The sequence below is a fragment of the Coturnix japonica genome, chromosome 3 (genome assembly GCF_054131305.1).
Source record: "Coturnix japonica strain WE chromosome 3, WE-NBRP24, whole genome shotgun sequence".
Lineage (NCBI taxonomy): Eukaryota > Metazoa > Chordata > Aves > Galliformes > Phasianidae > Coturnix > Coturnix japonica.
In genome coordinates this window covers 98271698-98295939 of record NC_140665.1, presented here as the reverse complement: position 1 = coordinate 98295939, position 24242 = coordinate 98271698, and the positions used below count along the sequence as shown (strand labels likewise).

At 38.7% G+C, this 24242-nt stretch overlaps 1 protein-coding gene across 7 annotated transcripts in view; it reads left to right on the top strand.

Moving 5' to 3' along the window:
* ATAD2B (ATPase family AAA domain containing 2B) overlaps nt 1-19236 on the top strand; it is a 70402-nt gene extending 51166 nt beyond the window's left edge. For 6 of the 7 annotated variants that reach the window (XM_032443403.2, XM_015859534.3, XM_032443405.2 and 3 more), the window contains 5 exons: nt 731-868; nt 10501-11193; nt 12787-12914; nt 13994-14122; nt 15886-19236. In XM_032443403.2, coding sequence (XP_032299294.2) covers nt 731-868; nt 10501-11193; nt 12787-12914; nt 13994-14122; nt 15886-15927 — 1130 coding nt within the window. In that variant the 3' untranslated portion in view covers nt 15928-19236. The remainder of the gene's footprint in view (nt 1-730; nt 869-10500; nt 11194-12786; nt 12915-13993; nt 14123-15885) is intronic. The other variant, XM_032443404.2, reaches the window with a different exon arrangement.
* Nucleotides 19237-24242: the final 5006 nt, after the last annotated feature.

Below are 24242 nucleotides of genomic sequence, written 5' to 3'. Positions count from 1 at the left end.
GCTTCTCTTGGAGATATTTAAGAAGACTGTTACAGCAGTGGATGAATAGCTAATTCTCATTCACAAATAGGAAACTTCACATTTTATATATATATATATATATATATGTTTCTTTAAAATGTTTGTAAGCAATATGAATTTTTAAAATTTAATTAAAGATCTTATAAAATAGTAGAAACTGTGAGATGAACTTCTATTCCACAGAAAGCACAGCAGTCTTCCTGTTAAGAGCAGAGTTACATTTTTCTCAATCTAAGAGCTCCCGTTGACTCTGCAATGGATCCATTTTACGTAACTTAGATCATGATGACAGTGCAAGTTTCTGTTCATATTCTGTCTTTCAGATGGCATACCGTGCTGTTATGAATTGCCACTTGTTTTAAACCGTCTGTTTAAAATTAGGAAAAATTGAAACTGTCAATAGGAATTTGTTTTATAGGGAAAATATGGATAGAAGTGTGTGGTCTTTGGAGACCTGAGTGTGGGAGAGTTAGGCTGTCAGAGTGTTATGTTTTCCTAGACCATTAGAGCTGACAGTTTTAAGACCGTGCAGCCAGTAAGTTATTCTGTTAGTAGAAAACAAATACTCTCGATTCTAATCTTTCTTTTGAATGTCCAGCTAAATATTAATTGATGCGCTCTTATTGCGTGGTATCCCAAGTTTCTTTTAAAATTGAAGTTTTTTGCAGCTTGGTTTATTTAAATAGGTATGGTTATCTTCTGTTTGCAGGCTTATCAGTAACAGCAGAACAAATAAATCCTCACAGTTCCACTGTACGCAAGACAGAAGCGAGAGTTGAAGAAACATTTCGGAACAAACAGAAGCCCACGATGGCAGTGTGGCCCAACTCTGCAACTAAATGTGCATGTGAGTACTGTGGGTGATGATTGTGCACGATCACAGGCACCTCTGATGGCAGACATTTCATGTGTCTATACTACTGCTTACTGGGTTGTTTCCAGAGGTAATACTGAGGCATGGAAATTTAACAGCTGCTCTCTTTCTGACTACGTAAAATTTCTGCCCAATAAACCGCAAAGAAGAGGGATTTCTGTTCTTGTAATGTATTTTATATATTAAATTTAAAAAAACCTATTATTGCTGTTCAGTATGTTCATCAGTTTTGACTCTTGGCCACTCCGTTGTTTTTGGAGTGTGTATATTGACATATAGGTACCTGCGTGCTGGATTATACTCTCACACTGGTTACTTCCTATCCTGCAATATGTTCAGCCTTATGCTAAAAGTAGTTACAAATACAGCTATTCTTATTTGTGGTACTTGGTTTTCAATGGTCTGTACCTGTTACTGAAGGATGTTAAGATGCTCTTGATGCAGCCTACTGAATTAGTCCAATTAATTGGTCAAAGTCTCTAGAATTATGAAGAGTTGTGACTACTTAACTGTTGTGTAGGTAATTGGAGGCAGTGCTAATTACTTTCAAGAGGTGAGTTGATTAGAACAGGTAAATACGCTACAGTAAATTTTGTTAGAAACACGAAGATGGTAAGAAATGGTGTGTATGAGAGAGATGCTGATTGTTGTGCATGGCTTTCATGCTGAAGGTGTGGAATCAGAAAAAATGGCTGCTTAATAGGCAGACTACATTGGGAACGTCAGATTTTCATTGGCCTTTGTTCTTCTCCCTGATGGTGCTTTTCTTTTTTTCATGGTGAGAGCATTTTCTTGGCATGGGGATAACTGTCCAGAGCTGAACTTTGCTTCTGTGAATGATAGCATTGATGTGAAATAGTTGATTTAATTACATATGTGTAGTTGGATTTCCTAGAGCTGTAATTTCTTCTGCTAAAGGAATTAAAATCAATCATACAGTGCTTTGGTTCAACTAAATTGTTATGTAAGAAATTGAATTGTGTTTGGCAAAAAAGAGGGAGAGAATTCACAGTGTTCTTAGCTTCCTATGAGGCCCACAGTGGAGATTGTCACTCTGGCTGATCATTCCAGGCTCTGTTTGGTATACAGCGGACAGCAGTGGTTACAGGCTTTTAAGCTGGACATCTCTCATGAAGAGAGATAGCGGCCGTTACTGGTTAGTACTGTATTAAAAGAAACTATTCTGTCTGTTCTGTTACTCTGTTGTGCATTCAGTGGCAGTTGTTTCAAGGCTAGAGCCATCAAGTGAAGGAACTTGCCAGCTTTACTGTGTGTAAACAGAAGAAGAGCTTGTGTTAATGGACCTTTTCTGCTAGTGTTTTGGTGCTTTAGATTGTAAGATAGGAAAACTGGAGACATGGTGTTGTTTATGACTACCATCAAGTGCAACTCTGCTCTTTTAGAATCCGACTAGGAAAGGCAGCTGGTCTAGGAGTAGTGTTGTGCATCAAGAGGGAGAAACAGGAGCTGATGACCCAATCAGAAATGTGTAGAAGGGATTCAGGTGCTACATGGACACACTTTGACTGATGTGGTAAGTTCTGCAGAGACTGAAAAACGAGGAAGAAAGGCAGTGCAGAAGAGGAACTGGAGGAAGGAGCTGGAGTAAATCGAGAGCAGAACTGGGCAGATGGTGGGGGAGCTCAAATAGCTGCAAATTGCATGGCAGATTGTGATTGTATAAATGGAATAAAGTAGTTTAAATAATTGATTATAGAATAGAGATGATTTAGAGGTGCAGAAGAATCTTTTTGTGGTCAAGAACTAATATGTTTTCAAGACTAAACTGCATTACAGAAGCAGAGGAGCAAGGACAGTGATCTATTTTAATTACATATGAGGAAGACTTGACTTGCCTGTTAATAATACTGAAGATCTTTTTCCCCACTTTTTTGAATTAAAGTTCATTTTTTTCCCCTTACACAGTGTATTTTTGGGGTGTTGTTTTTTTGGCGGGGGTGGGAGGCTGGTCTAGCATGCTCTTTCTTTTCTATTTGTATTCCTTATTTGTAATCACCAATAGTGACATTGTTTTCTCAATGAAATTATTTTTTAGGAGCTTTTTTCACAGTATTTTAGAAAATGGCTTCAAAAGAGTCAATTCAGGTAAAATATCTGAGAACCTTAAAGAAAGCATTATCAGGCATCTTCTCTGGAAACATGGTGGGCTTCAGGTAGTGTAGCAGCCTTGCCCAGTTTAAATCCCTGTTAACTATTCACTGATAATACAGCAAAGAAGGAGATCCAGTGTTGGTTTGTTTTCTGAGGTTTATATATTTTTTATGAAATGGTACTTAGATTTGTAGTTACCTATTGTTTTGGGATGTATTTAGTTTTACAAATTTTATTTCAATTTTTCCCCCCATATGATTAGTCTGTATGGGTTATCAGAAATGTGGTGCAAATCATAATTAAATCTGCAGCTTCATATCCCTTGTTGAGGTAGCACCTATAGTAGGTTCTGTATTACAATATAGATGAGTTTCAGAAGTATTGCATTTCTAGAACTCATTTGATAGAATTCTGCCACAGTTAATTTAAAATATATTAGTATTGACTCCATATTTTGGGGAAAAAAATGCAAGTTCCTGCACAGTGTAAGCCTGGCCTAAGTAGTTGCAAGATCCAAGGAAGAATTGCTGTGACTGGGAGGAACCTCTGGAGATCATGTGGCCCATCTCACCTTCTCAGAGTAGGTTGCTCAGCCCTGTGTTCCATTTTGTTCTGAATATATCAAAGAATGGAGGCTCTATGACATGCCTTCTGCCACATTTTCTAGTGCTTGACCACCTTCACAGTACACTTCTTAGTTTCAAATTGATTTTCTTGTTTCTCAGTCAGTGCCCATTGCCTCTTAGGATTGGGCACTAATGAGAGGAGTCTGAGTTTTCCATTGTGTAATATGTATGGAAGAAGGAACTACCAGCAACATGGAGTTTTGTGTCTGGTAAATTAATCACTACTAAGCAATTTAGATAGGCTTTAGCCTGTAAAGCATTATTATCTCTTTAATTGTTTTGGTGCTGTATAGTAAAACTTTGTCCTACTACTGCATCTTGCCAGTAGATGGAGTATGTTGCCATGTTATTCTCTTGCAGTTCCTTCTGCTAATGTTACATATAAATAACCTGTATGGGGAAAGTTTAGTTTTCCATTCTTATAATTTTCTTTTTGCAGTATTCAACAATAACATACCATAGTGACAGACTACAGGTTTTACTTCCTTCACAAAGGAGTGTCTTGCTTGAAGAATGGTAAATACAATAGCTGGCCAATGTGAAAATGGCATTTGGAGCAAGAAGAAATTAGGGCGTATTTTGTTATGTGAACTGCCAGAAATGTCTGAGGTCGTATTTCATAAAATGAATTTTAAGTAGACCCTACGCTGAATTCTCCCAGTGATGGAAGTGAGTAGTGGTCTCTGTAGAAGGAATGGCTGGAAGGTCAGATAAGGAAATAAAAAACGACTGCAGAAAACTTAGCTACTAATTAAATAACATTTTGTGCACTTCTCTGTGGTTTTTGCTGAATGGCAATCTTTGCTCCTATAATGTAGAAATAAGTATTTTCATCTAATAAGGGAGGAGGTGTTTCTGTCTGGGAGGGAGTGTTTGTCCAAAATAATTTTAGGACAAAAATCATGTTTGTCCTCTTTTCTCAGAAGCTGTTTCATTCTTGGTCATTCAGCTTTTCATTGCTTTTGTCTCTACTACGACTTAACGAGAGTGATTAAAAATGCTTCTTTGGAATTTGTGAACATCTTTATCACAGGAGCATGGAATGGTCTGGGTTGAAAGGGACCGCAATGACCATCTGGTTTCAACCCTCCTATTATATGCAAGGTTGCCAGCCACCAGACTGGGCTGCCCAGAGCCACATCCAGCCTGGCCTTGAATGCCTCCAGGGATGGGGCACACACAACCTCCTTGGGCAACCTGTTCCAGTGCATCACCACCCTCTGGGTGAAAAAATTCCTCTAAACTTCCTTTACTCGGTGCAGAGATGACTGCTTTTTTATCGTTTCTTGGTAGTTTCGGAGTGTGCATTTTGGGTGGGAGCAGTTTGATTTGTATCTGATGCTGGCTTCAACTGGGTGCTTTGAAAGGAAATTGTGAAGGAAATTGGAGAAGTAAAAATACCTGATTTTTTGAAGGATAGACTATCTTAGCTGATTCTGAGTTGGTTAACAGTTGTTTTAAACCCATAGGCTTTGTAATTCTTCTAATTTAAAATCCCATTTAGTGAATTTGTGGGTATTCTTATAAATCCTGGCTGCTAATTCTTCTTTGGAATCCCATGAGGGTTTTGGATGTGGTGGTACCTAGTGGCAAAGAAATTTTTTTTATCACTATTAAATACTCTGCCTCTTGAATTAATTCTCTTTACTCTGAGATAGGGCAAACGGTCCTGCAGTTTACCTGAATCAGTGCTTTTCTTACATTCTCGTGTGATTCATCCCCTTCTCAGTAATCCAAGATGGCTCAGCCTCTCTTAAGAGCAGGGTTTGCCTGTAAGCATTATATTCCTTTTTTACACGTGGTGAAAAAAGGGTTTTTGTAGGGGAAAAAAATATATATTTTTGAGTTCTAAAATTGATGGATGTTTTTACTGTAAGTGGGTACAGATCAGTAATGCAATAAAAAAGTTTTCAGGCTTTTATAGAGATATTACTCCTTCCTCCTGATTGAAAGCTTCAGCCGTGCTTGCTTTATTTAGGAGTTTATATAAATTTCTACCTTAATATTATTAAGGGTTTGTCTGTGCTTGTGTAGGTTGTTGGCTTTCGTTTTTTCACTTCCATTTTAAGCAGTGTATTGTTTTTGTTTTTTTTTTACTTTGCCTCCTTGTTGTGGAAACCAACCAGCAGCCGTGAACCCTTCAGATCTGTGATAGAAGAGAACGCCATAAACTGTCAAATGTCATTTTAATTAATGTAAAGTGGGAGCCTGTCCTCCACTTATGGAATTGCAGAATAACCTTGCGTTTGTTCACAGCTCTGTTGCAGCAGAGAAGATGTCATTCAGCAGTCCTTAAGAACCATCTAAATGTACCAAAAATGTAAATAGCTGTAATAGTTGCTATTGTAAAAAAGCTACTCAGCAGAAGGAAAATGAGCAGAGCTATAGAGGTGGAAAGTCTAAAACTGATCTCCACGGGTGATATTAATCTGATTGTCTCTTCTCTTCTGACTTCATTTTTCTTTTTAATCTTCCTGTGTGACTGTCTTGTCATGTACTTAGCTAACATAATTACTCTGGTTTCATGTAAATTATATTTTTAGCTTGGTTTCCCAAGAAAATAATACCTATCCTCTCTGTCCATCTCTGCTCCGTAATAACTTCTGAATCATTTAGCCTGGTTCAGACAGATTTGACAGGAGTTGAGGTCTAAAAGATTGGATTCCTGCAGGTTTTGTGAAAATTGTTAGCTGAATAAATCTATGCATCTGCCGAAGGAAAAGGCTCTAGATTGAAAATGGTAGTTACCTGTTCTGCCTGGCCTTCTGAGCTGATCGATTAAAACATCATGTTGGTCAGACAGAGCGTGCACACCTGAGATGTAGTGTATCTTGCATACTACTCAGCTGGGGTTGTGGTGGAACAAAAGATACTGGGAGAGGTACTGGTAAAGGCTTGAGTGTCAGATGGAATGGTTGGGGATAGCGTTTGCCTAGAGAGGGAGCACTGAGGATGCTGCAGGCTTGTTTTGTGACTTGTATTTCCACTGCTCCTTGTGGACTCTGATTCCTCTTTGTTAAGAAGTTTCCAGATTCTTCAAGTATGCCTTTATTTAACAGTCCTTATGCTGTTGGTGGCCATATCTGGGGTGGGTGTTGCTGCATGCAGGTTGTTCATGTTTTTAAATATTTATGAGGTCCGTGCCTTGAGTATCTTCGCGTGTTTCATCTAAGTGAAGAAAATGACATAGCTCTTAGGGGTTCTGCGGCCCCTTCAAGCTGGTCAAGCTGCAGGTTGCTAGCGAAGAAGTCTTGCTTTTCAGTGGCTGCATATCCCCACTCACTGTCTTAAGTGTGCACCATCACTTGAGAGCTGGAAATCTCAATTTGGGAACTGAAGATGTTGAAAACTAACTCGGGAAAGAATACCGACTTTGAGACAGATTAGTTTCCTTATCTGTTTTACTGCAGGAACAGTAATACCAGCACAGATGCAGTGGTAGGAATAATATAGCTGGCTTTGGAGGGAGAAATGGTTTTGTCTACTGGTGGAAGCTGGCACCTCATTTTGCGTTTTAAGCCATTGTGGAACAGTACTCTGTTCTTTCTTGCTTCTTATCTCTGTCTGCAGTTTGGGACTTGAAACTTCAGAAACTTTGAAGTGGACTATTCCATGTCCATTGGTAAGGAACATGGAGCTTTTGGAAGCAGTTAAATTACCGATACATTTGTCTTCTGGATGCTGCATAAGGGAAAGCAAAATTGCTGGTAATAAGTGCTTTCTCAGGGTTTTGAGTTATACGCAAGACATCAGAAGGAACCTTGGGGTTTTGGTCGTGGAAATGTGCATTGAATCAAGTGGTTCTTGGTACCACAGGCACAAAACCTAGATCCATGGTGATCTTGCTTACTGGGAGGGAATCATCTTTGGATTTGAATCCCCAGCAATTCTTTATTTATCTACTGTTTGGATGTGAATTTTATCATTTATTGATGTTTAGTCACATTTTTCTGGTGACCTTTGGAGCAGCCCAGAGACATGGAAAGATGCTACTTTTCTGCAGCATAAAGAGAACTTGTTAGGCACCAGGGCTATTATGCAGTATATATTACAGTAAGGTGACGATAACATCTAGATCTTGTGGAAATACTTACAGATGGTTGGAAGAGTTTGGATTTGGTTTTTGCTATCTCTTCAGTATGGAAGAGCTGAGTTCTGCTCTGGACAGAGTTAGTGCGCACCATGCATGATATGGGATGCTTATTTCAGCAGGTGTTGTCATTACTTGGTGTATCTGTCATGAAAATTTTGAAGCGGAACCTGTCAGTGGACAAGGATTCAGGATTTCTGAAAGTCTGCTGTAGGTTTCTCATTGCTTAACGTGTGCTGCTCCTGCAGCAAATGCTGTCTGCCTTCAATTCAGGGATCTTTCAGCAGATTGTCAAGGTAGGAATAGAGGAATTGAGAAACCCCACTTAATGCTTTAAGAAAATGTAGGGTAAACTCACATTCAGTGATTAATTGCATTGTGTTGCGTTGTCCTTTAAGATGCTGTCTGCATAAACTGTGCAGTTTAGCACAAATTAATGAGCGAGGAAGGCAATTTCTGGTTTCAAATTTATACACAAGTGAAATGTATGCGACTCGTGGTCAAACATATATTTAGTGTTATTAAAAATTCTGTATGAGCTGGGCTAATGATTTACAAAAAAGTGAAGCAGAAGGAAGCTAGAACTGATGTGAGGATCCCCTTGGCAAATCTATAGAGGTTATGTGAAGATTATAGAGAGAGGAGTTCTGCAATTCAGAAGGCGAGTGAATGTATTCATGTGTGAATAATTGGTATTATAATAGTTGGAGTTATAGAAACTCAGTTCTAAAAGGCAGGATTCCTCTGACAATAGTATTTCTACTGCCTCTGGCACAAATAGTGCCAAAAGACTGACTATCAATGATACATTTCAGATGAGTAGTTCTGAAAGAAGTAATTGAAAAGGTGTTAATGCATTAACTTGCAATTGTATATGCTCTGCTAATTTTTTTCTTCTTAAAGTTAACTCCTAGTTTTTCTTCTGTAAATGATTACCCCATTCTGTTACTGAAAACTTCAGTGTATTATGAACCATATGAGCTGCAAAATAAAAAGAGTGCGATTCTGCTCTGGATGGTTAACAGTCCTACAGGAGATGAATGTGAAAGCAGGGAGAGGGAACTCCGGATTAAGTTCATTATTTAGCAGCAATCCATGAACATTTGCCCTTCAGCTTTCTATGAGCTTTGCCCTATGCTAGGCCCTATTTCCTTTTTGAACTATAGCTTATCAGGTCCATGTCAGTCCTAGAATTGTTAAGGTTGGAAAATTCCTCTTAGATCATCTAGGCCCTTTTTCCCAGTAAACATAAGGAGAATGTAGATAATGAAATCTAACACAGGCTTCCACTCGTGTACTCCATGTTCCCTTGGGCCCCATTGCTTCACCAGAGCAGAGCTCAGCTCTGCCCTGTGCTCCCTGTGAGGAGCTGCAACCACCATGAGGCCTCTGCTCTGGGCTGAGCAAACCAAGGGGCCTCATCTGCTCCTCACATGTCTTGCACTCTGGACTCTTCCCCATTTTCATAGCCCTCGTTAGGATGTTTTCTAATAGCTTTATGTCCTTTTGTTGTGGTACCCAAAACTGTACATGGTGCTGCAAGGGAGGCTGCACCAGAGAGCAGAGCAGGACAGTCCTTTCTGTTGCCCAGCTAGCAGTGTTGAGCCCGGTGCTCTGTGACTTTGTCATTTAATTCTCAACATGTGTACCTACATAGTGCTTGCATCTTAAAAGCAACTTAATAAACACCAATCTTTGTAACTCAGTGTGAAGCTGACAGGTGCAGACCTAGGACTTAATACCCCATAAATCAAGGCAACCTATGAATAGGAGGATCGTTATAGAGGTGCTCAGCAGGTCCCCATTTTGAAATGGAGAAGTTGTTAATCTGTTAAGTATTGGCTAGCATTTTCAGTTATAAACACTTGACTGCAACTTTGCAAAATAACAAGTTTCATCGTTGCCTTAATATGAATATAGGCATTTCCTTAGTCTTCTGAGCTGTGTCTTACTAGAGCTCTTCCAAAAGGAAAAGTAAAAAAGTATGGATACAGAGTAATGGTAAAGAATCATCTACCAATGTTGCTTTGGGTTGAGTTGCATATAGTGAGAAAAAGGACACTGATGATGATGCTGGATTAGTAAGTTCTGTTTAAGAGTCTGTTTTGTGTTCTTCATGTGGGCTGAATACATAAACACAAATGTTTGTCAGGTCTTGCTGTAGACTGGGTTGCTAAACTGGTCTGGACTTGAAGAAAAAAGTCCTTTTCTTCTAAAGCCACATTTTGTCAGTGCAGTGACCTTGTGTACAGAGGTGAGGGTGAACGGGAGATGAAGAAAAGGATTACTCCTTAGGTGATTTAATAACTGAAGATGTGTTTGAATTGACAGTGGACATAAATAGAAATGAGATGTTCAATTGTGCATCAGTACAAGACACATGGAGGTCATGTAGTCTACATCTATGGAGTTTTTCAATACCTGACCAGATAAAGCCGTGAGCAACCTGGTCTGCCCTCATAGCTAACCCTATTTTGAGCAGAAAGTTGATCTAGAGAATTCCTGATGCACCCTCCAACATGAATTATCTAACAGTCCACGTATTTCGCTTCAATCTCTTTTGTTGTATAATAGATTCAAGTAGCTGGTGTTACAAAAAGGGGACTGGGTTCTACAGCATTGCGTAGCTGTTTTCTTTGAGTGATTTACCTGCAGATGGGTATGTAGTATGTATAAAATACGTTCAGTACAATACAGCATACTCAGATGTACTAGTCTGTTTAATGGGGAGGTACTTGCATATCTGAATCTTTTTTTTTTTCCCCCTTGTAATTCAGTTCGAATAAGGAGGAAATCAAGACGGCGCTCACAGTGGGGCAAAGGCATTATTAAGAAGAGGAAAGTCAATAATTTAAAGAAAGATGAAGATGATGCAAAGTTTGCTGATGATGAAAATCATGGAGAGGACAGTAAATTGCTGGAAAATGGTGAGCTAGAAATCAGCACTGACTGCATTGAGGAGAATGGGGAGGAAATAGGAGATCTCTCTATGACAAATGATGAATCCTCTTGTGATATTATGGATATAGATGCAGAGCAGAGGCTTAACAATGGGACATCAGGAAAGGAAAACAACTTTGCATCCACAGAAGAAGAGAGCTCAAATGAATCTCTCTTAATAACTGAGAGTGTTACCCTGAATGCTGAAAAGGATTTAAGGAAAGACTCTACGTTGAAAGGAGACTGTGTAAATGGAGAGACATCTGTACACAGCTTAGAGGGTATACCTGTTCCAGCATGCCATAATGGTAAAGCAGAATCAGTTGATGCTGCTTCAGCCAATGACAACAGCACTGGATCTGCTGACAAGAAAAAATCTTCTGAAGATCAGCCAAAGGAGAAAACTGAGCTTTGCAGTGAAAACCAAGGAGATGAATTAGTGAAAGCAGAGGTACCACACTGCAGCAATAACGAAAAAGCACTACATAGCACAGAGCTTGAGACTAAAGATGGTGAAGCAGATAAAGAAGGTATAGTTTATTCTCAGTGTCATTTTAGTGTCCATGTTAATGTGTATATTTTTAATTGTAACAACTTGAGTTACAATTATTATTATATTTTATAATCTCATGTCTAGTTATTTGAAACTTCTGCTTATACCATTTAATTCCACATAAATCAATTAAAAGTTCATTATTGACTTGCTGTTATGTTATCTTGAGCAAATAAGTTTTCTTCATGCTCAAAGCATAAAAAAAACAGAACACTTTATAGGAGGGAGGCATTGTAAATATTGTGATAACGTTATTTAAATTACAATTCAAGATTTATAAACTGTTATCAATGAATATAAATAACTGTATGATATGTAGTTGGGTATATGTGATACATTCTTTGATTTTTTTTTTAGTGGAATTTGTTATAAAAGTTGTTGTTAAGATCAAAAACCACAGAAATATAGAATGTATTTAATCTCAAATGACTCCTTAAAAAATAAAGCGTGTGCTCATAATGAAAGTTAAAATAGTTTAGCTCAGCAAAAGCCGGATACATCATTGTTTATCTAATGGAGTAAGTATCTGGATTTACAGTCAGCGCAGTAGTAGTGCAGCAAAAAGATAAGAGAAGGGAAATCCTGGTGGTGCATAAAAGAAGGGACCGTGTCCTTTGAAGAAAAGACACAAAGTTTCCTCAGGGAAGATAAATAAAAGCCTTATGCATGATTGCCTTTTTAATTAGCTTTTCAGAATTATGTAAAAGAATGAAATCTTTACTTCAAAAGTTAGCACTGAGATTTACAAAATAAATGAGCTTTAATGAGAGAGATGAATTATGAGAATATCGCTGTATACATGCTGAAAATGTGTGTATACACATTTTCTCTAAGGATGAGGAGCGTAGCTGAGAAAAGCTCCTAAGGTTATCAGAAGAGGAGTGCAATGTATTTTAGAGCCATTAAACTTCTGAATTTAATAGTTGTGTTTTTAATACATTAAGGATGATAGTAAGTAATAGGAAGTTCTTAGGAAATAAAAAAAGGCATTTAAAAGTTGTAGAGGAGAAAGGCAGTGGGTAAGTGTAGAGATAGAGTTTGGACAGCAGCTTTAATACAGAGGTAGATGAAATTAGAAGTTGTACCAAAACAAGAAGTTTCGGGTGTAGAGCAGATGTCAGAATTACCGTGATGGGAATTACTGTGAGGATGAAAACAGGGAGTGCTTTGAGAAGGAAAAGTGAGAATTCTCAGTCACTTTGGAAGGTCTTGGGAGTCAGCTGGATATCTGAACTTCCTTTGGAAGTTACGTAATTTGATGTTGTTAAGCAAAAATGACGCGAAGGAGAAATTTCCAGTGACATTCAATATTCTATTGGGACCATCAGAGTTCAGTTTTGAAGCTGATGTGTTTCATGTGTTCCTTAGGAACTGTGATTTTAGTTCTCATGAACCTTGAGAATTCTGTGGAGCTGATTAATAACATACACTGGAAATGTCATGCTTTCGTGGTTCACACAATCCAAGCAAAATCTAGTCAAAGCGAGGACAAAAGCTGTTTATTTTGTGGAACTGACATGGCTAATTGCTTTTTTTTTTTACCCCTCTCTCCTCCCCCCTTAAATTACAGGTATGTTCAAGAGTAAGAAAACTCGAAAAGTCACTGTGGAACAGTCAAAACTCACAAGTCTGGAGCATGTCCCAGAGGAACCATCAGATCCATTACCCTCTGTAGTTGTTGACCATGACAGACTAGAGGTAATGAACTGAAAAATAAATTAAATTGTAACAGGCTCCATGAAAAAATGTTTTCTTCCTCTCTTATATAATAAAATTTCCTTTTATTTTTGGTTACAAATTTGTATTTTGGCACCAGTAACTTCTGAAGATGACTTGTTGATCAGTGGTTTTTGGTTTTGCTTTTTCTTTTGGATGAAAAGTTAATGAACCTTCTGAAGCCTTACTGTCCAATTATTACTACCTTTACAAATGCAGTAATGACGTGGCAGTCCATTATTCTGATTGTGGCTCTTGATGATACTCCTATGTGTTAATTGAACTCCAGTGACTGAGGAACTGCTGGGTGCCTGGTAATTAGGAGTTAACATATCATTTCCTATCCCATGTATATATACTTGGTGGAAAGAATTGTTAATGAATCGGACAGCAAATTGGAATTTGTGTTGATGTTTTGGTGCTATTGTTCAGACCTCTGCTAGTTAATTTTGTTTCACTTTTGTCTAAATTTAAGCAAAATTAAAAGAGATTTTACCGTCTTCTGTGGTAGAAACTAGCTTGACCTATGAAGAAACTTAGACTCCCTTGCTTTCTGCATCATTTGCTTATGAGCAGGTCTACACGTTTTCCCTACAGATGCTTTTTATTGTATCATTGTTTGACATTTGTGGAGTTCCAGATGTGTTTCCATTTGGTACTTTTAAAATTTCATGTCAACACAAAAGTTCTTGAGTGTTCACCTATTGAGACACTTATTATTGCTTTCTTTATTTATAAACAGTAATAATAACCAATATGCAATAGGATTAAGTATAATTCCAAGCAGAACAAAGAATGCACTGGTTGTGATATGCTTAAACACTAAGAAGAGCATGGGTGTAAATACAGAAATAAAGATAAACATTGAGTTCTGCTGAATTAATATGGAAGCAGTGGCCTTATTAATAGCCAGATTTGGTCCATTTTACTTGTATGTATCTCTGCAAAACAGTATTTTAGAAGCAGATTACTCCAATTTGCCTTTAAAAAAGAAAAAAGAAAAACAAAAGAAGAAAAGATTATAAAGGTTCTTTAAACTTTACCCTTTGTTGTTCCAACAGAAACTGCTTTATTTAGTGGTTGAGAAAAGTGACAACTTGACTGTTGACCAACTTGAGAGACTGTATTCGCTACTCAGCCAATGTATCTACAGGCATCGTAGAGACTATGACAAATCACAACTTGTAGAGGTGATGTTACACAGTTCATTCTATTTACTTGACTTTTGTGTGTCTGGTTTTCCAAGAACAGTTAATCTATGACTTTATTGTTGTACTAGCACATAAGAGCTTTAAGTAGACTTAGAGGAAGGTGTGTATTTATGAACAGAAGAAAGAAGAGATTGTTTCTATTTATACTTTTCTCAGAAGAGGATTAATAATTTAACCTAAAAGAACAGAGGAAAAGGAGGATAGAATGCAGCAGCATTTAGATGCATTTGCTAGCAGAGTAAGAATGGAACAGAAATGGCAGCTTTCAGGTGGTCATCTTGGCTTTGCAAAGTGTTATTCCAGCTAAGTAACTTAATTTCCCTTATTTGTGTGGAGCACTGATAAACAGGCTTAATTGTAGCTATTTTATGTGGAAGTCTGTAAAAAAAAATAATATTGGAAAGGCTTTATGGGTAGAATCATAGAATGGTTTGGGTTGGAAGGGACCTTTAAAAATAATCTTGTCCAGCTCCCCTGTTCTTGACTGGGACACCATTCATTAGGTTTGGTTTCTCTCCTAGTGAGTGAATGTATCAATCTGAACATCCCTTTCCTTGTTCTTCCCTGATTTGCATTATGTTATTCAATTTAGGTTAAAATATTTAATCTTCTGGAACCATAAGTTTAAACTGTGTGCAGATTTTTTTTTCCCAACCTTTATAATTTAATTCCTGTGCCAGAAGTTTCCAGATTTGCAGCACGAATAACATTGAAGTTAGAGGCTGCTTCCAGTTGCTTCTTGTGCCCCTGCTTGTATTTGTGTTACCAAGCAAAAAATAAAAGGGCATTTATCTCCATGTAGTTTTACTGTTTGGGACTTTCCTGAAAAACTAAACGTGTGCAAGCATTTTCTGAACTGAAAAATAAACTGATAGTCTTGGGAAAGTTCAGTACAGTGTGATATAGGCCAGTTGCCTGCTCTGCTGACAGCATTTCCTTTTAAAGTGTTTTCATTTCAAATGCCTTCTGTCTACATTAGGAGTAAATGGGTCATTTCACCATTGATGCTGACTGATCATAACTCTGGACATGCTTTCCCTCCGGCAACATAGTTCTAGCAGCTGAATGGTTTAGATCAACTTTGTGATTCAACTGATAACCCTGCTGATAAAGAGACAACAATTGCTAGTTTCTAATTGGGACCCCAAACCCTGAATACTTTTCTTCATGAATATTTTACTACAAAATCTGGAGAGGCTGTAGCATAGGGTATTGTCCTGCAAAATACCATTTTCGTACTTTTCCTCTGCCATCTTCACCTAAAAGTGTGCTGTGGTAGCCTGTGCCAAATATGATGTAGATTAAAAAGACATCTATGCAGAAGAACTGTGTAGAGACTGATCTTTTCTTTGAATCTCCAAACTGTGCAGATAAGTGTTTACAGTCAAGTTGCCAATAGCTCAAATGTGCAGTAAGACTTGGATCCATGCAGCCTGCTATTGCAATGCTTTCTCATCAAGTACCTACATTTTATATGTGACCCTACTAGTCTTGTGTTTTCTCATGGATTGTAATACTGGAGTGCTTTTCTGCATTAAGATCTTCTTAAGTAGTGTCCTCTTTCACCATCCTTTGCTAGCAGATGAGAGCTAATAAACAGAAACATCTGTTTTCCTGTGAATTACTTGTTTGGATTTCAAGAAAAGAAACAGTGATGTCCCAGTAAATATGATGAAGCAATATAACTTTATTTTTCTCTCTCTTTATACTTGTGTATAATTGGAGTTCTTTGTTTTTTGCAGGAGATGGAAAGAACAGTTCATGTGTTTGAAACATTCCTGTGAACTCGTCAAGATGGGTGGGTTTGTCCTCTCTTAAACTGCTCATGGGAGAGCAGTCCTCTGAGCCATTCAGTTTCCATTTGCACCAAGTATGTGCGGAGCCTTGGTCTTAAGTGCTCTCTCTTTTTCTTTCTGTTGAATTTGGTGCTATTGTCTCAGGTACCTGAAACCAACCAGCCTACAAGAACCAAACGGAACTTCAAATAGTTGTATCTGATATAAATAAAGAATACAATGCCACAGCTTGGAGATTTTTGGTGCTACAGAAACTGTTCTCTCTTCTTCTGCTCTTTTTTCACTCTACATGCATTATCTCTGGTGAGACTTCAGGCAAAGTGGAGACCAACATATGTGAGAGAACTGAAAAGAGCAGATCTAAGTTGAATATTTTTAAACAGGCAACTTTTTTTTTTAGTTTTTTTTTTCTTCCTGATCTTTCTCTTCTCTGGGGCAATGGACAAAAAATCTGTTCTAAAGGCGGCAATGATGCATTGTGGTAGGAATCTTGAGTAACTGGATGTACAGTAATTTGAAGATGAGGCTCTCTAGAACTGCCTATTATGTGCCTTTTAGTCAATTGAGAAAGATAAGGCTAATCAATTGGTTCGGATTATAGCAAATGGCAATGTTAGAAAGCTCTCTTCAGAATGACCATCTCCAAACAGATGATTTGTATTCTCTTCATTGGATGGCAGCCAGTATTATGGTTCTATAATGCCTGTCTTACTCTACAGAACTAAACTAAGACACACTGAAAAAGCCACATACTTTACCAAAATGGTAAAATTTCTTTTTCATTGGTATAGATTTGTTTTAGAAACAAGTTACACAGTGAAACGTTTCTGTGTTGCTAAAAGTGAAGCGTTTTCCCACCGTTTCTTTGTTGCCCTTGTTGCCATCTTGAGTTCTTTAAGAAAAGCCAGTTTAATACTGTCAGGTTTCTGTGTTTGGACTGTGCAGTGCAGGTAAGAAGATGCCGGTCAAAATCCTGGAGTCCAAGCTCACCTGAAAATAAAACTTAAACTAGGCTTCAAGACTCAGTCAATGCAAAGCACTGTTAATGTCAGGAGACTGGAGGACGGCCTTTCAAATCGATCTGTTCGGACAACAGTTCTCCAGTCTGAATTGTGTAGTTCAGAACTTTTCCTCTGTGGAAACTGAAGAGAACGGTCTAGGCAGTTTCAAGAAACAAGTTTTGTCACGAGCTCGGTATTAAGATGCTACCTGGGCTGATTCCTTTCAAATGTAAGTGGAAACTGTGGTAGAGAAGTTGGCTGGTGTTACCGTCTCTAACCATCCATCGTATCCCTACGTAGCTGCGCAAGTGTCTTTCCAGAAATATGCAACACAGTGTGATTAGTTTTTAATTAGAGCAAACAGTCTTGGACTACTGCAGAGATACTGAGCTACCTCAGCTTTTTGTATTTTAGTTACCAACAGTGTTTATGGAGGACTGTAATCACTCTGCTCCCATTTACAAGCTGAAGCTAAGGTACTTGTCTCCACCTCTATGGTTAATAGTAGTATGCCACTGCGGAGAAACAAACACGGGCCTTGGGCTACTGCAGTAATCCAAAGTGCTTTGTATATTATAATTCAACATAATTCTATCTTGGAACTATTTCTCCCCTGAATGCCGCTGTTTTTCTTTGTAGCTAATGGCAGAAAAAGGTTTTAGGTATTCTTGTACATCTAGTTACACCTAAATGCAGAACCCATGCAGAATCGCTGTATTTTTTAGGTGGGAAAGTGCGATTAAAAACAACAAAAACAAGCAGAAAACACATTTTAGATGAGATTCTTTGATCTCGGATTTGTTTAGGGGATTTTTTTCCATGTTTTGTTTAGTATTTATTAGCGTCATACCTGGTTGAGATATTTTTGTGTCTGGTACATTAACAGCATTTTGTATTTTGATGGAAATTGTTACAAACTTTAAGATTTGATTAAATAAAATGTAGCAGATTTTTTGTAGCAAGTTTCTGATAAAAGGGTTTTTTGCAAGTCTCAGGTTCTTGCTGCAGAATTTTTTAAAAATATTTATTCCAGTTTCACTTACTCAAAGGAGTTTTTGTTCAAGTAACAGCAGCACTTGTGGAAGATAAAACTGCATACGTTTTTAAGACGATAATACATTTATATGAATTAAAACAGTTGAGAAGTTTAGTCACCAGTGAGTGTGAAATGCAAGTTTAAGCTAATGCCTGGCATTAAAAATGGTTCTCAAAAGTCATGTTTCTAAAGGAAAATTTTTACTGTCAGTTGTTGATTGGGAAAAATCTTAAGAGGCGGCTCTGCTAATTTAGGAGCTGCCGTGTTGTTTAGAGAGAAGTAGCTGATTTCAAATGTGATAGTGGACAGCTTACATAAAATGATATACCCGCCTTCGTAGCCCAAATAACCACAGTTCAGTTTTGTTTTCCTTTACAGATGTCTGGTGGTTCTAGAGTTAAAGCAGCTGTTAATCTATCCATGTGGTCTAAACTTGTTTACTCTCTGTATGTTTTTATTTTTATTTTTTATTTTTGCCATATAGCACTGGCAAGAATTTGTATAAATTGACCTCTCTTCCTTGTTTCTTATTGTGAAAATTGCAAATAAACTCCTGTGTGAGTCCTTGTGCTGGGGTCAATGAAATGTGGCCACTCGTGAGAGAAGGGAGTTTCTCTATGGGGCTGGCGGGGCTGTACTGGAGATGATGGCGTTGCTCTTGGGTGGAGTCGATGGCTTATGGAGTTGATTGTATTTGCAAGCTTGAATCTCACCTGTGATTAATTATTTTTTTGTTTTGTGTCCTATGTATTGTTACTTGATTTCCTCATATGCCAATGTATTTATAGGATTAATGTTTTTTGTAATATCCTGTCTTCCTTTATTTTTTGTTTTGTTGGGTTGGTGGGTCAGCTGTGGGCTTATCCTTCAGTCTCCTGAATGGCAGGTCATGCAGCTGATAGTCGTTTCTTTTGTTTTTATTTTGTAATCGCAACATGAGCTTGAATTTGGGCTTGTACTTGCATCTTTTGTATCTTGTACATTGGGTTATTTAGACATCGGGGAGTCCTGTTTGGTTTCATTAACGTGTGTCTACTTGGTGGATTAAGTAGACTTCCTTCATCAACTATGGTATATTTTGAATTCTATAGTTTTATTCGGAACTGTGTTCAAATTGATGTTTTGCAGTTTGACTTCATTTTACGTTAGTTTGAAGTAAGTTATTTAATTTTTTTGAACTTCTGGAAATTTTGAACATTTTACTGTAATTTGTAATATAACTGCTGTGAAATACTTGAATAAAGATGACAAGAAAACACAGCTTTAGTTCCTTCAAGAATGTTGTATTTAAAAAGCAATTCTGCCTCTTAGCTGGTTGCAGTCTTTTTGTACAGACTTCCCTGGTGCTGCAGGTGACATGTTTTACTCTGGGATCTTGCTGTGTTGTTGTTTGGAGTGGTTTAATGCGTAACTCTTGTGTTCAGTGTTTGTCCATTAAAGTCCTGATTAATTTTGACTGAAGAAGTGAAATTACCATTGTACGTTGGCAGGTGGACAATGTAATTATGAGTTTACACTCTGTGCTTAGAAAACATTTCATATTGAATTGTGGGGAGATACCCAGGGCCGCTTATGGTACATCAGCATGCAGGTCATACCAGAATTCCTAGTTAGAGGTCTTTAAGGAAACACTCTCTCAATTCTTCCCTACCTATCATAGTTATCCTTATTTATTTATTAGTTGAGAAAAAGGTAATTTATATCTAATAAAGCTGTCAGAGGTTATGCAAGTTTAGGATCAACCCACATCTCACTCATGTTAGATCTATGTTGGCAGTTTATCCAGAGCTAATCGTTGGTAACTTGTGTGATGTGGTACAGAACGTGACGAGATGTTGCACAGATCTAGTAGGGCTCCTCTTGAGAGGGAAGATATAGACAATGTTGGCTTGTTTTTCTCTTTTCCTCTCTGTTCCTCAAACTATAGGCTTCCTGGGATGGTGGTTAAGAAAAGAGGGTAGTAACTTGTTCCATGCCTGACTTCACTCTTAAATGCTGCACAAATAGGTAGAATGTGGGAAAGCAGACAGTGAACAAGGTGATGGGTAGGAACCTGAGCTCATCCAGGCTCCAACCCCTTCAGACAGCATGGCCTGGTCTGTTGGATTTGAAGGCCATGAGATTTGCTGCCCTACAGACACCTAATGCTGTCCAAGGAATCAGTAGGCTCTGAACAAAGAGTTGCACTGAGGGCTGAGAGCTTGCTCTTAGTTTCTATTTTCTGGAGTGGTGATGGCTGCCGTAATGGAGAGAACAGTGAAAAGCTTAATTTCCAGCAGTGCTGGTAAATATGAGCAGTCAAAAGAGACAAAACGGTGCTTTTCTGGGGGGTACTGGAAAAACATTTCTTGGAAAATCAGTGAGCTCTGGTCCTTCAGAAGTGTGAATTAGCAAGCAGTAGTTGAGTTTCATGTGCTGTTAATAAAGCCTTAGCAAAAACTGGAGCAGCAGCCTTATTTGTCAAATGTGTGCTGCTCAAGCCTTCTTCCTTCTGCTGTTGTTTCTGCATTTTGTGTAGTTTTGATGTGCAATTTCCTATATAGCTCTAAATTTAAAGTGCCGCACGTCTCCTTTTTCCTCTTAGCAACTCAGATATTTTATTTAAATGAATTAAAAGCGAGATCTTTTTGTTCTCTGTTTCAGGCAGGATTTTGATCAGGACATGCAGCGTTTGGAGTTTTAAGCTGGCGCTGCACGTGTCTAAATTCTCAAAGCCAAATCAGTAAACTTATGTACTGATTAATGAAGTTAAACACTTCATTTTTTCTCCCCCCTTTACGCATCACTTGTGGTCATGTAACTATTATGTAAAAATCAGGGGTTATAAACTTTAACACTAATTAATTCAGCCTCATTCAGTTTCTAGGTGAGTAAATTCTTTTTTACAGTGTTATCATTTGCATAGGGAGTATATTTCTGTTCAATCCAATGCCAGTAAATGTCTGCAACTACTACTAAATTCCATTTATTTTTGGAATGCATTTGATTTATGCTACATTGAGCCTTGCTTTGATAGTGGAGAGTTACCATATTTAAAAGAAAACATGACAAGATGCTGAGATTTAAAATGGATTCACCACTTTCAGTGGAATGCTTGTGTAAACCTGGCCATCCTCATCAAGGTGATGGGTTCCTCTCGTGTTTTGTGGTGTTATCTTCTGCCTCATAGCCATCAGGAATTCATATGGCTGCTGAGAATGCTCACACCGTTTGTCATCTTGTTTTTGTGGAGCTGCATTCATTGTGATGAAAAAGCCTTTGCATCAGTGTGGAATTTCATGTTTGCTGTAACCTGTCTGTGTATGGCAGTAGGAGTCTGTAGAAGGCTGTATCTTGTAGGATACCCATTGAGTGGAAGCTGGCTGGAAGAACACGGTACCTGATTTTGGAACAGGTTGAGATGGTGGGTGCCCCATCTTTGGAGATATTCAAGGTCAGGTTGGGTGGGGCTGTGAGCAACCTGACTGAGCTGTAGATATCCTCTTAACTTTAGCAAAAGGTGGAAAGCTTTATTTTCAGATTAAAAAGCATCATTTTCCTAAGATTCAGAGACAACCACAGAAGCACAAGTTGAGCATAAATCTTAACTATTAAATCTCTTCAATACTTGTGAATATATTTTGGAAATGGATGTACTCGTAACTCTGACACCGAATGATGATTTAAGCATTTCGCCATTTGTCAGAGAAATTCAGGTCCACTCGTGCAATGCAGCATCAGCAGAAAGCATTGGTGTGTTGAATCTGATGCTCTGCTACAAATGATTCAGTGCCCAGCATCTCCTCGTTGCTGCTGGGTAAAACAGAGGCTTGGTGGGAGAGTTTGTACATCTGCCCTGTGCTTAGAGCTTTTCATTGAGAGGTTAAGCTCACTGCCAGAACCAGGCCTTATTCCTCATTTGCTTTTGTCTAGCTTATACTTAACAGTTCCTTGTCTTTCCTTTTTCTTCTAGATTAAATGAACGTTTCATGCCTATTTTCCCCCTTGTTCCCCAAAGATAGTACTGCAGCATAGTTCCGGAGCCTCTCTGCCTTTTTGCTGAGCAGAGTGAGTTCTTTATGGCTCTCACTGCTTTTGCTCCAGCCTTTAAGTCATTCTTGTGACTCTTTTTATAGCAGGTCAATTTTTCACCGTTTTCTAAAACACTTGTTCACAGTGGAAATGGATTTGATATTCCAGCATTGGTCCCACCAGTGCTGTATTTAGAACTAAAATTGCAGATTCCCACTCAACGATCCCCTCTTTACACATCCAAAAATCAATGCAGTCCTTTTATACTTTGAAATTGGACTAGGAGCTCTTGTTGCATGGTTCTTGCCCAGCTTGCTGCTTCTCACAACGCTGGGCTCCTTCCTGGATGCCATAATTCCTCACTCTCACCTCTCTGAGATCCACCTTAGTTTTATGAACACAAGGTTTGCTTTAGTGGTCCCAGCTACCCAGAGGAGCCAGCAGAAGGCTTATGATTTGTTTGGTCCCTGTTCTCCTCTGCTCATCTATCTTTCTACTGATCCATGGCTAGTGATTTATTTCAATGTTATCTTTTCAGAACTTGAAAGAAGTAGATCCTCGCAACCCTTACCCACTAAGACTATTCAGATAATACCAAATGGGAAGTACTTGAACAGATTAGATATTCCTTGATCTACCTGTTCTTAACCTGCTGAGTATTTTCTGTCCGGATGCTGTACAGTGATGAAGTATTTTGTCACACGCTGTTGAAAATCTATTACTTTATCAATCAAATGTGTAATCCTGTCGGAGAATGAAATCAGGTTTGTGTGATACGGCCTGTTTTCTCAAAAATCATCATGTTTATTCTTGCCTCTTTGATTTGTGATCAGTTTAGTCAGATATCATCTTTCCATTTTCGCTTGGGATTGATGCCAGGTGAGTGCCCTGTAATTACTCAGTTCTTTAGCATGCCCTTTTGACAACTGTTGTATTTTCAGCACTTGCTGAAATACCCAGGTATTGCAAATGTTATTAAAAATGACTGTCAGCAGGGCTAAGACATTTAAGGCATTCTTGAAGTGGATACCCAAGTTCCCTCCTGAATTTGAAACCTGTTATCTACTAGAGGAAGCCATTGGGCTACCTTTGCAGGTAGTATGCAGTCTGGAAATGAGATCTTAATCCCCATAGGATGAATCTTTCTGAATGGGAAACACAGTTTGAGTCGTTCCATAACACCCTCTGCCACATTTCCACTCCTCCTCTTCCCTGGCAAGGCTGTATGTGACATTTGTACGTTCCAACACATAAACAGGCAGCTTGCAGAAAGGCTGAGGATAAATTGAAGTAGGTAAAATTGAACTTGGTGTCAACAAGTAATGGAACACTGTAATGGAACAATGCTTTCATTGGACATGGAAGTAAATAACTTATTAAAAGACGATCTCTTTTAATGGAAACAGAATGGCTACAGAAATTCCAGTGGGTCTCGAAGTCCAGCCTTGCTTTGCAAGAGCTGATTATTTTTACCTGCGTGGAGGGCCAGTGTTTCTGGCAGAGCATAATGAGCATTATGTTCTTACGGCTTCAAACATTTGGTGCATCACCTTCAGATTCAGTTCAGTGATCCTTCCTGTGATGCTGTCTGCCAGCACGAGGCCATTGTATTACAAATGAGGGGCTGCTTCGATCAGGTTCCCAAAGTTGTAGAGGAATTGGTACCTGTAAGAGCTATTATAAAACTGTTTTTCATAGGGTGGGGAAAAGGAATGAGCTGAAGCTTTTGTCACTGGTGACTTCTCTTTAGCTACAAGAACATGAGGAAAAGTCACTGATGCTGAGCAGCAGAGGAGGTGTGTGTGTTGTCTGTGGAGCACGGTGTGGCTTTCAGCAGTCCTTGATTGTAGAATCACAGGTTTGGGTTGGATGGGACCTGAAAGGCCACCCAGCCCCAACCCCTGCCATGGGCTGGGTGCCCCCCACCAGCTCAGGGTCCACCTATGGACTTGGGCACTTCCAGGAATAGGCACCACACTTCTCTGGGCAGCAGTGCCAAGGCCTCACCGCCCTCTGAGTAAAGGATTTCCACCTAACATCTGACCTAAATTTCCCCTCATCACAGTTCCTGCTTCTGTATTAATTGCTCTGCTTACAAGCGGTGTGCTGGAGTTTCCTGTCAAGCTTTTGAAAACCCAGGATTATGAGTGCTGCTCTCTGGACAGGTCGAGAAGGAGTTTGATGTCGTTGCCAGGATGAATCTCGCTGTGTGAGATGGGGTCTGAGCTCTGAAGGGAAGGAGATTGTCAGTCAAA